Consider the following 13,280-nt stretch of genomic DNA (forward strand, 5'->3'; position numbering starts at 1 on the left):
AACCATAGAATTGCATCTCCATATCGCTGTCAGTCTAGTGGTCAAGTAGAATTGAGCAATAGAGAGATTAAATTGATTTTCAAAAGACTGTTAATAGGTCTAGAAAGAACTGGTCTAAGAAACTTGATGATGCATTATGGGCTTATAGAACTGCCTATAAGAATCCTATGGGTATGTCTCTGTATAAAATGGTTTATGGAAAAGCATGTCACTTACCTCTTGAGCTAGAACATAAATCTTATTGGGCAATCAAAGAGCTCAACTATGATTTCAAACTTGCCGGCGAGAAGAGATTATTTGACATAAGATCGCTTGATGAATGGAGAACCCAAGCCTATGAAAATGCCAAGTTGTTAAAAGAAAAGGTTAAAAGATGGCATGAAAAAGGATACAAAAGCATGAGTTTAATGTAGGTGATCATGTTTTGCTATACAACTCTCGTTTAAATTTTTTTATAGGAAAGCTTCTCTTTAAATGGGAAGGTCCTTACATTATCGAGGAGGTCTATCATTCTGGTGCCATCAAAATCAACAACGCCGAAGGCACCAACCCGAAGGTGGTAAACAGTCAAAGAATCGAACATTATATCTCAGGTACTCTCATAAATGTTGAGTCCAATATAATTAATACCATAACACCGGAGGAGTACATAAGGGATAATTTCCAAAACGTTTCAGACTCTAAAAGGGAATAGGTATGTGGTACGATATGTAAATCGACTCCAAAACTGTTCTAATGGCAATTTTTCTCCATTCTAGAATATTTAAAAATTAGGAAAATTAAAAGTAGTCCGAAATATGCATGAGGAGACCACCAGGGTGGAGGGCGCGCCCTACCCCCTGGGCGCCCCCTGCCTTATGGCCACCTCGTGTGCCCTCCGGACTTTGTTTTCTTGCACAATACTTCTTTTGGTCGGTAAAAATTCATTATATAATTTTCTGAAGGTTTTGACCACTATACCACGATAAAATTCTTTGTTCTTGTTTCTTGCTGTTTTGCCTTGACAAATTTGAAAATATGTCGTCCCAAGATTCAGAGAGAGGGAGCTATATAGCTGATTATATCGCAAACCCAAAGGCCTACGGGGATGTGGAGCATTATGGTTGGACCACAGAGGAAGAAGAAGACTATGATCCAAAGGGAAGGGAGGAGACAAGCTCGGAAGAAGATGAAGTCCCACTATACCAACCTGGAGACATGCACGTGGAGTTCAAAAAGTCAAGTCTCCCTAATAAATCAAAGAAAATTAAGATCGAGTTTATCCTTTTTCATCTCTTGCAGGAAAACGAACATGATCTATGTAAAAAGATATTAAGGTTTGAGCAGGAGATCGATGACTTAAGGAAGGAAAATTCTATCCTCAAGCGTAAGCTGAGAAAGGACACTACATCAACAACTCCATCGTCATCACCTCCGAAGAAAGAAACATAAAAACATGGGTATGGGTACTCCCCTTAGCTACCGCCAAGCTTGGTGGAGATGCCCCGGTATTGTATCACCATCACACCTTTACCTTTATCATTTTTCTTAATTCAATCCTTTTGGTTATATCTTGATCTAGTAGAATAAAGTTTTAGTATGATTTAGCTTTGAGTTTTGTTTTGAGATCTATATATGTAATCGACTCCTTGAGTTATTCTAACATATAAGGAGGCTGGACGACCGGCCCACCCGAGAGCTCCTTCGATTTTGCATCGTTCTGACCCTTCGATCATGCCTGGTCGCGTCAACGCTTGTGTGCCAGCCGTTTGATTTTTGCAGTTCGTTTTGACCTGCGGTTGTTTTGTCGATGCACGATGACTGATGGGCTTTGCTAGGCCTTGGATTGGCTGGGTTAAAATCTCTCGCGTGAGCCATTCCCGCTGCGTCGCGTGGCTCGATGTGCGCAGACCGCGTCGTGCGTTGTGGGCGAGCAGCGAAGGGGTTGGCCGACGCGTATGTACCTGGTTTCTGCACCCGCTTCTGTGATGGGTAGGCCGATGCTGATCCTGGTCCCACTCGTCGGCTGGGGTGGCTGTATCTTCACGGTCAACTGTTCCTGTCGTAGTGGTCCTCACGCGGTGCCCGCATCGTGCGTCGTGCGTCGTGGGGAGTCGTTGTGTCAACTTTGCTACAGCTACGGACATTTGTTACGGGTTGCAATCTACAGGAGTACGTGGGGTAAATTAATTGGAAATTAACGGGGGTCACACCACTGAATTCACGAGGGAGGAGGGATTACAGGTGGGGCCATAGTTATGGTGCTACCCGTAAGTTTAGAATTTTCGGTCGTTGTGTCCTGCGGCAGCTGCAGAGGGGTGGGCAGATGCATGTGGATAGGGATTGGACGGACATAACCACACGCGCGATCCACACCCACTCCTCACGCGGTGCCTCCTCCTCCTCCCTCTCACAGTCGCTGCACCGTTGTGTCCTGCGGCAGCTGCAGAGGGGTGGGCAGATGCAAAGGACGACAGCGGCGGCGCGTAGGAGAGAGAAGATGAGAGGGAGAGAGAGAAGGAGAGGAGGGAGAAAGAGAGGAAGAGGATAGGAGGCAAGGCGTCGGATGTGAGAGAGCAGGGGAGGGCCAAGAGGCCAGCGGTGTGGGCTGGAGCTGAGAGGCCGGAGACCCGGGCGGCGGACGCCTCACGAGGTGGCGGAGAGGCCGGCGATAGGGAAGGAGCAAAATCGTCATGGATCTGTAGGGAAGGTGAGGTCCTGACGGCTGAAGATGGTGCGCAGCCGGCGACGCGTCCTCCCCGCTCTCGCTCGCTCGCATCGTCTTCGAGATCGCGGGCTCGGCGCACCTCTGGTCGTGCCGCCGCGAGTATGTCCGCCTCTGGTGGGATCCCGCCTCCATGCGCGGCCACGTCTGGCTCGACGCTAGCGCGCCCGGCGCGCCGGGGCCCAGCGCTGCCGGGGAGGACTAGCTCCTGCCGATCCGGGTGTCCGAGGACACCTCGCGCTTCCGGTACACCAACCCGACGGGCCACCCTTCTGGGCTCCGGATCACGCGCATCGCTGCCGAGGCCGTGCGGCTTGTGGGAGGCGGGGGCGCGCGGTGGGTGGTGCTCGTGGACGACGACACCGTGCTGTCCCCGGACAACCTGGTGGTGTGCTCGGGAAGTACGACTGGAGGGAGATGGTGTACGTCGGGGCCTCGTCGGAGAGCCACTCGGCCAACACCTATTTCAGCCACGGCCCCTCGCCGCTGTGCTCGCGCGGACACTCGACGTGTGCATCGAGAGGTACCCCAGGCTGTATGGAAGCGACGACCGCCTCCATGCTTGCATCACGGAGCTTGGCGTACCCCTTTCGCGCGAATATGAATTCCATCATGTATGTTTGGGTGTTCATATTTTTGATAGACAAACACTAATAGGTGCACTTGACTGTTTGAGGAAATGCCAACTGAAAGCGAAATTCAGTTAGAACTAGCCTTTTGCATGTGTGTTCTTGATGCTTCATGTACGACCACATAGTAGGGACGCAATAAATATTTCTTAGCTAGGTTGCTTGCCTAATGAAGCTCCCATGTGGACCATTTACTCCTCTGTGTTATTGGAATTTGTTTGCGGTGTTTGCTCAGGCTGAAGAAATTCATGTCGTTTTCCTTCATTTATTTTCTTTTATGAGTAAGTACTACTCCCTCCGTCCGGGAAAAGTTGTCTTCATGGTCTTTTTCTGAAAACACCCCCAGTGAATTCCCGACAAACCCGCAGCTCCCCGTCGTCTCCCCCGCCCCTCTGTCGTGCTCCCTCGCGCCTCGGCAGCTCGGCTCCTCCGCAGCCCCCCGCAGGTCCCCGCGTCGCCGGAGCTCTCCTGCCCCAAGCCTCCCCCACCCCACGCCTCCCCCACCCCACGCCTCCCCCGCAGCTTCCCTCTCCTTGTTCCCCTCCTCTTTCCCCGTGGTGATCCACGGCGAGGAGAAGGCTCGATTTTTCTTCGATCTACTCGGCGGCGGCCATTTCCAGGTCCTCCTCCTCGGCGCTGCGGCGGCGGGGCCGAGCAGAAGAAGTGGATGCGCGAGTATGCGGCAAAGGAGGTCACCTTCGGCATTGGCGCGCACGCCGGCATGCTGCGGTGCGTTAACGAACTCGCGAACGCCGTCAAGGTCACCATGTGCGGTGCGAAGGGAGGGGCCGCGGCGGCGGCGCCGTGGTGGAGGCTTCCCGTGGAGGTGCTGCTACTGTGGGCGACGCGCGCAGCGAGGAGCGCGTGGTCGGTGCCCGTCGCCATCGCGCTGCTCGGGATCGCCGTGCGGGGCCGCCGGATGCGGAGGCAGAGCAAGGCCGTGGCGCGCTTGCGGCTTGTCCTTGACGATAAGGTCAGGCCCTTTGCCCCTTTCAGCCCCATGCCGCGTCCCAATCGCTTGATATTGCCCCGCTGTGCTTGTGCTTGATGTGATCTTTGTGCTTCACGGGAAAAATGTTGAAATTCAGTTTGCAAAGAATTGCATTGAACCTCTCTGCAAATTCCTGAACTTGACGAACCAGCTCAACAAGCTGCTATTTTTAGCATTCCCCTTCCTTTTTTGTGCCTGCAGGACTATAGTAGGTTTTGATGCTAGTTCAGTGATTTAATTGTTATAGCTCGCTGCAATGTGATGTTCAGTCATTAGTGCCTGCAGTACCAAATGTGATGTTTGATGTTTGCAACTTGGTCATAACTCTGATTATCCAAACCAACATCAACATTTACTCATCTGCTAACTTATGCTTCCTCAATGGTGGGCAGGTCTAGGTTATTCAGGCCAATGACAGGTATTCCTTCAGGAGCTGCTAGCTAACAAAATTGTCCATTGTAGTTCAGTGATTGCACAAAATGTGTCCAAAATCTAGCCTAATTTATTTACTGTCAATATCCTGTGTTGTAATTCAGATGTTTACAAATTCAGTGCCACACTGAAATTTTGATCTACCTTCACCAAGTTCAGTAAATCTTAACTCTTAATGTCAGATTGTTAATTCTGAAACTGTGATTTCTGGAGTACATGTGGAGTAGTAGGATCTGAAGATTTTGTGTGTCTAGATGTCGTTGCTGGAGTACATTATCTACCAAAATCACCGCAATCAAGAGTACACAAAGTCTAGATATGCACCATGTTCCTGTTAATTCTGAAACACACCCTGTTAGTTGCTACTCCATCTAACAGTGTTGCCACCATGTTCTTGTCCTGTTAATCAAGAGTGCTACTCCATCTAACTGTCATGAGGGATTATATAGGGTGAATTTGCAATGCAATGCCAGTACTACACCTGACGATTTGCAACGCCAGTGTGAATTTGCAGTGCAAAAAAATCGTGAGAAATTAGAGTTTCTCAGATAAATTGTGAGAAAATTAGAGTTTCTCAGATATGCCAGCAAGAAAATTCCTGTTGTTAAATTTACTGAAAATTCAGTTAATTTGGCTTTACTGTAAACTTTACCGAAACTAAATTCAGTTAACTCCTTACAATAATTTGGAATTTGACCACAAGGAGCAGTCAACAAGAATGTTCCAATGAACCATTTTTTGGATGACCCATAAGACTAACTGAAGAAAACCGTATGTATAAAGACTGCAACTTTTTGATTGAAAATGTTATTCTCCTGGTCAAGACTACAACATTTGATTGATTGTTTTGAAAAATATACTGCTGTCTTGAGGAATCTGGTGGAACGTTGATTTGTTTCCAAAATAAATTGATTGATTGTGCACTGAAAATATTTGGAAATATACTCCAGACTTGAGGAATTGGTGGAATCATATTGATTCTTTCCAAAATAAAATTGATTGATTGTGCACTGAAATTATTTGGAAATATACTCCAATCTCGAGGAACCTGGTGGAATCATATTGATTGTTTGTTTCCAAAAATGGATTGTTAATTTGCTTCCAAAAAATGATTGATTGTTTGTTTCCAAACATCTTCATGCGTCCAGCAGGTAGGCGGCGGCGGAATGCCTACGAGAGGCGGGGCCGGTGATTGGATTCGTAGCAGCAGCAGCAGAGGCGGGGGCGGGGAAAGAGCGTTTGGCTACCAGCTCGGTGACCGTCGGGTGGGCGATTCCGTCACTTAGGTGGCCGGCGGAATCACGCAGGTAGGCGGCGGCGGAATCGCGCAGGTGGTCGGCGGTTGGTCCTGGCGACGCGCGGTGGAATCGGGGACCAGCTCGCCTCCGGTGGGCGGCGGAATCAATGGGCAGCTGTTCTCGGGTGGGCGGCGCGGGTGTTCGTGGGTGTCTGCGATCGCCGGAATCGCCAGCACGGCGGCGGAATCCGACCGCGCCGGCCCCTGGCGACGGGAGGACGGGCGGAGGGAGGAGAAGGAGACTGGTACCTACTTCAGACAGTTTTCAAATTTCGAGGGTTGTTTTGCAAAAAGAACATTACACTGCGCTCTGGACAACTTTTCCCGGACGGAGGGAGTACCTTTGGCAATTGCTCTGTCCAGCCTATTAATCACCGATAAAGGTTTTGATGCAATCTACGGAATAAGCTCACATTGTTGATTGCAGGATCAGAAGATGCTTTACACATAATTGTGTGATGCTCAGAGACATTTTGCACAACGGAAACTTCTTGTGAAGCTTGATCTTATTCAGGTGCCTAACTGACTACGGCTTACTAGGTGTTTGTGCTTACCAGTATGCCAGAAACTTCTTGGAAGCTCGCCGTTTCAGGTGCCTAACTGACTGCCGCTTTCTATGTTCATGCTTATTTGCAGCCAGATAGTGATTTTGGGCTGAAAGATTATTGCAAGCTTAGAATCTTTTAAAGGTCCTTATTGACATGACTTGTATGATAAACTTCCAAAATATTCATTTAACGTTGCTATTTTTCTTTTCAGAGCCATATGAATTTTTTATAGAAACATGAGCAGAATAAAATGGAAACAGCTTCTGGTACATCTGAGGTATAAAATCGGCAATCTTCGTTGAATGTTGAGCTTTTTCATCTATAACTGTGTTTTCTTTAAAGTTAACTACAGAAGCATTGCTTTTATTCACAGGTTTTGCTTTTCTTTCATGTTTCCTATCCAACATAAAATCTGTGTCACTGGTTGTAGTCATCGCTTCTAAAGTCAACGCTGCCTTTTCTGTCACAGGTTTACTGGTTTTTCTATTTTCATTCCTATGGCCTGTATTTTTGTAGCGAGCTTCTTTTATGCTTGGTTACCAAACTTATCAATTAGCATGCCTATTTCTCTGCATTGTATAGCCTTTATTATATTATAACTGTAAAGAATGCAGTTTGAGGATAATCTGCCAATTCTTCTGTATTGGATATGAAATAATTAGGCATTTCTAAATTGTCTTGAATTTCCCTGAACTGAAAAATGGACTGATCTACTTGCTGCCTGTGCTACTAAACATAAAACTGAAAAACCTTTTACTGCCATTTTGTTGGTACTTTCCATAATGAACTTGGTTTCTGTTCACACACATGTACTGCTACATTATCCTATACATGTTGTCTGAATTATGTGAGAGGATACTGCCATTTTGTTGGTACTTTCCATATTGAATTCAGTGTAGCAGACATCAGCAAGTTTGAGATGTAGCACTCTTCACTTTTGTCGCTGGTTTACATCTGTCAATCCTAGAAATTGATTAGTGCCTTCTGTTTTGACTCTAGATTTGAATAGTGCCCAGGTAGTGTTCATTAGTAGGTTAAAAGGACGTTCAACTTATTTATTAAATCATGATGTACAAAAGGTTTAGCTAATTGGGACTCCAAGTCTGCAACCAAAGTAGAAATAAGGCCATGGAGCAAGAGTTCCGTTGGGCATCCTTTGCATTTCTCTTGTCATGTTCCATGCTTCACAACATGTGGGTAAACATATCAGTACACACGCACACTGCAGTTTGTAATGTCATTTAATAGGGGATGCATTAGGGTACTTTATTTCCATTATAAACTAATAATAATTAAGAGCTTAGTAAGGTAACAATAATCTACTCCCTCCGTTCTAAATTACTTGTCGCAGAAATGGATGTATCTAGAACTAAAATACATCTAGATACATCCATTTCTGCGACGAGCAATTCGGAACGGAGGAAGTAGGATATACAGTAGAATATTAGATGTGCTTGTATAAGTAGAATGCAGAGTTTAGAAATGAACTGAAATCTTAGAGCAGGAAGTGGTAGGCTTAATTTCATTTAGAAAAATAGGTGTACTGCAGCATCATATATTAAGGTAATCCCTCAGCCAAAACAAATTGGAGGGGAAGATCGTCAAGTTAGCGACCCAGTTTTCATTCTGTGGGCTTTCCTTTCTTCAAAGAAAGCTCCAGCCCGAGCAAGGGCATATCAGCTACAATATCGATCAGTTGGTTGATTATGTCGCCCATTTTGTAAATTCAACTTAGCAATAAAGCATTGACAAGTGTGTTCACTTCTCTCCATCCCAAACAAAATATCATCATCTGGTTCTTTAATCTGTTTTTAATCCTTATATCAGTCTGCGACGATGGAACCAATTTTTCACCCAATCTGAACTGGTTGTTTTACCTCTTCTTTTTTACTCTCCATAAATGTACAGCTTTATAAAAGTTGTTGTATTGCTTGGGGCCAATTTACTTATATTATGCCCAACTTTAGCTCATGAACTGCATGGCGAAACCTAATTCTGGTTGGTCTTCTGCCACTTGTTTTATGGCTGTCTAGGCAACGGATGGCATTCTTCTTTGTTGCCAATTGTGAATTATTTTGTAGAAGGCCTCTCAGCAGCTACCTATGCTTTGCGAGGTTCTGACAGTATGTAGCTAGCATGTATGGTTTTTACATACTTCTGCATAGGTTGAGATGCATCACATGATCTTCTCTTGATTGATGGGTATTGGAGAGTCCTTTCTTTGCCACAAAGGGCAGGAGCTATGCCATTCAACTCAAAAGGACAAAGAGTTCATCACAAGGGGGTGGTCTCTAGGATATTTACACAAAAGAGGAAATTTCTTTTTGTATAGAACCGAATTATACTATCTAATTGAGTAAATTATATCATGTATTAAGTACATTTTATTGTGTCACCAAGTTTACTACTACTCAGACTTTCTAATTGCAGGCTCAACTATTTGGACCCACTGATCTGATTTTGTTTGGTTTGTGTATGTGTATACTGATGTCTGGTGAATCCCTAAAGAACCAAATCTTCATTCCTATCTCGTATATGCTATCTTAAATGCAAAGTGTTAGCTACTCCAGTCTCATGTTTGAAAATGTGATTGATTATAAATTGCGCACACTTTTGTATATATTTGCAAAGAAAAAAATCCTTATTAATTTTTTATTAAAATGGTTTGCGTCGGTACCTTGAGTGGTTGCTCATACTTAAAGTTACTAACAAATACAAGTATTTTCAATGTGCTCATGGTTTTAAATGATACTGACTCTACGCCTAAGTGGTTGCTAAAACCTATTTTTACCGAGAAAGACAAACCTTTCCAAAAGACTTACTGTACAGAATTTGAAAAACAATTCTATTTGATTTTTTCATACCAAGACATGTTTTTTTTTAAATTAGACTATACATTAAGTTAAGCCGTGTATATTCATATCATTATGAAAAACCATTTCATAGTGTTTCTTATTAGAGGGGGATTAAACCATGGGATTTTGTTTCATTGTGAACATGATTTTAGTGTGTCTTTGCGCCATTTGGCGCAACGGGTCCACTAGTATATAATAAAGAGTAGTTTTGAGTTGAGAGCTTTGCTTTGTTGCTATGATCTTGAGGGAATTAAATAAGAGAAAGGAATAAAAAGAAATAAAAAGATCATATATTGATCTTATGGAGAGTAATGACTTCACATATAAAGAATATGATAAATACAAGTTGTTGAGAGTTGACAAACATAGTATTGGTCATTGTTGCAATTAATATGAAGTAATAAAGAAAGAGAGGCTTCACATATAAATATACTATCTTGGAAGTCTTTTGTAATTGTGATCACTCATTAATATATGACATGCTAAAAGGTTGATGTTGGACAAAGAAGACAACACAATGGGTTATGTTTTCTTATATCCGAATAGAAGTTATATTGTCTTGGATCCTCCAACATGTTGAACTTGCCTTTCCCTCTTATGCTAGCCAAATCCTTTGCACCATGTAGAGATACTACTTGTGCTTCCAAACATCCCTTAAACCAGTTTTGCCATGAGAGTCCATCATACCTACCTATGGATTGAGTAAGATCCTTTAAGTAAGTTGTCATCGGTGCAAGCAATAAAAAATGCTCTCTAAATATGTATGATCTATTAGTGTGAAAAAATAAGCTTTATACGAACCGTGATATGGAAGAAATAAAAGAGATAGACTGCATAATAAAGTTCTTTATCACAAGCGGCAATGTAAAGTTACGTTCTTTTGCATTAAGATTTTGCATCCCACCATAAAAGCGCATGGCAACCTCTGCTTCCCTCTGTGAAGGGCCTATCTTTTACTTTTATCTTCTACCCTTATACAAGATTCATGGTGATCATCACCTTTCCTTTTTATACTTTTTCTCTTTGGCAAGCGCTATGTGTTGGAGAAAGATTTATATAGGTTAGCATAAAGTATTATTGTTGACATTACCCTTGAGGTAAAAGATTAGGAGGCGAAACTATAAACACCTATCTTTCACTGTGTCCGATTGAAGCTTTGAACATATAAGTACCGCGTGAGTGTTAGCAAATTGTGAAAGACTAAATGATAGTTGAGTATTTGGACTAGCTGAAAAGCTTTTGAATTGACTTTTTCTCATTTTATGATAAATTGAAATTGCCTCAATAACTGAGATCATAGTTTGTTAGTTTTCAATGAAGTTTCCGATTCATACTTTACCTTGTGAACGAATTGTTACTTTGGCATAAGAAATTATATGACATTATATGTTGCTGTTCTAAAAAGATGATCATGATGTTCTCATGTTCGTATTTTATTTTATCGACACCTCTATCTCTAAACATGTGGACATATTTTTTGATTTCGGCCTTCGCTTGAGGACAAGCGAGGTCTAAGCTTGGGAGAGTTGATACGTCCATTTTGCATCATGCTTTTATATTGACTAGTAAATGCGCACGTGCAATGCACGTTAATATTTAGGCAATATATTAATTGCACGCAGATATTAGGTATGATATTATTTGTGTGTTAATTCTGTGATTACTGCAATAGTTAGTATGATATTAATCACACGTTAAATATGTTGAACGCTCGCCATTGGAGCAGTCTAGGTCGTTGGATTGACTTAGTTTGATGGCCAAGATCAATTGGATCTGCCCCTTTGGGTCTTTCTATATTGGTATAGATATAGATATTAATTGCACACAGATATTAGGTATGATATCATTTGTGTGTTAATTCTGTCATTAGTGCAATAGTTGGTATGATATTAATTGCACGTTAAACATGTTGAACGCTCGCCATTGGAGCAGTCTAGGTCGTTGGATTGACTTAGTTTCACGGCCGAGATTAATTGGATCTGCCCCTTTGGGTCTTTTTATATTGGTATAGATATTTATTGCATTATGGGCTGTTATTACACATTATGACACAATACTTATGCTTTTTCTCTCTTATTTTACAAGGTTTACACAAAGGGGGAGAATGCCCGCAGCTGGAATTCTGGACCGGAAAGGAGCAAATCTGAGAGACCTATTCTGCACAACTCCAAAAGTCCTGAAACTTCACGAAGAATTGTTTTGGAATAAAAAATATTGGGCGAAGAAAGCACCCGAGGGAACCCACCAGTCAACTATAAGGATGGGGGCGCGCCCTACCCCCTGGGCGTGCCCCCTGCCTTGCCGGCAGCCTAGCAGGCCCCCCGTGCCCATCTTTTGCTATACGAAGGGTTTTTACCTTGAAAAAAATTAAAAGAAAGCTTTCAGGATGAAGTGTCGCTGTCTCGAGGTGGGACTTGGGCAGAACCAATCTAGGGCCCCGGCGGAGCTATTCTGCAGGGGAAACTTCCATCCCGAAGGGAGAAATCGAAGCCATCGTCATCACCAACAATCCTCTCGTCAAGAGGGGGTCAATCTCAATCAACATCTTCACCAACACCATCTCCTCTCAAACCCTAGTACATCTCTTGTATCCTATCTTTGTCTCAATACCTCAGATTGGTACCTGTGGGGTGCTAGTAGTGTTGATTACTCTTTGTAGTTGATGTTAGTTGGTTTATTCGGTGAAAGATCATATGTTCAGATCCTTAATGATAATTAATACTCCTTTGATTATGAACATGAATATGCTTTTTGAGTAGTTACGTTTGTTCCTGAGGACATGGGAGAAGTCTTGTTATAATTAATCATGTGAATTTGGTATTCGTTTGATATTTTGATGAGATGTATGTTGTCTTTCCTCTAGTGTGGTGTTATGTGAATGCCGACTACATGACACTTCACCATTGTTTGGGCCTAGGGGAAGGCACTGTGATGTAGTAAGTAGATGATGGGTTGCTAGAGTGATAAAAGCTTAAACCCTAGTTTATGCGTTGCTTCGTAAGGGGCTGATTTGTATCCATATGTTTCATGCTATGGTCAGGTTTATCTTAATTCTTCTTTCTTAGTTGCAGATGCTTGCGAGAGGGGTTAATCATAATGGGAGGCTTGTCCAAGGATGGGAAGCATCCAAGCACTGGTCCACCCACATATCAAATTATAAAAGTAACGAACGCAAATCATATGAGCATGATGAAAACTAGCTTGACAACAATTCCCATGTGTCCTCGGGAGCGCTTTGCTTTATATACGAGTTCATCCAGGCTTGTCCTTTGCTACAAAAAGGATTGGGCCACCTTGCTGCACCTTAGTTACTTTTGTTACTTGCTTTCCCTTACGAATGATCTTATCACACAACTATCTGTTACCGACAATTTTAATGCTTGCAGAGAATACCTTGCTGAAAACCGCTTGTCATTTCCTTCTGCTTCTCATTGGGTTCGACTCTCTTACTTATCAAAAGGACTACGATAGATCCCCTATAATTGTGGGTCATCAATATGCTGGGTGGTTGGCTTAGTTGGGTTTTTAGGACTTTATTTTTCCAGGACAAGGCTTAGTTGGTTTGACAGACAAAGCGAGAGAAAGATGTGAGATGTGTGAATGTGTAGTGGACGTACTATTGGAGTGCCTAAGGTAAATTGTGTATGTATACCTATGTGGTTATTTACTTCGTGTAACGCCCTCGATGCAGCTATATCTCCTACGTGTCGAAGCACGACTTAGAGGCATAACCGCATTGAAAGCAATATTGCAAGTAAGGTAATCTTCACAACAACCCATGTAAATAGAATATAAGGGGAAAATTACATAGTTGGCTTACACTC

The 13,280-nt window shown here is 43.3% G+C and overlaps 1 protein-coding gene across 1 annotated transcript; it reads left to right on the plus strand.

The window, feature by feature from the left end:
- Positions 1-2,708: 2,708 nt before the first annotated feature.
- On the plus strand, positions 2,709-3,531 carry LOC123129603 (uncharacterized; the record flags this gene model as incomplete). The annotated part of the gene is made up of 2 exons (XM_044549705.1): positions 2,709-2,894; positions 3,028-3,531. Coding segments are annotated over 2 exons (570 nt in total), but the record flags the coding sequence as incomplete, so codon positions are not given.
- Positions 3,532-13,280: the final 9,749 nt, after the last annotated feature.

This window comes from Triticum aestivum, chromosome 6A, assembly GCF_018294505.1.
Source record: "Triticum aestivum cultivar Chinese Spring chromosome 6A, IWGSC CS RefSeq v2.1, whole genome shotgun sequence".
NCBI classification, from domain to species: domain Eukaryota; kingdom Viridiplantae; phylum Streptophyta; class Magnoliopsida; order Poales; family Poaceae; genus Triticum; species Triticum aestivum.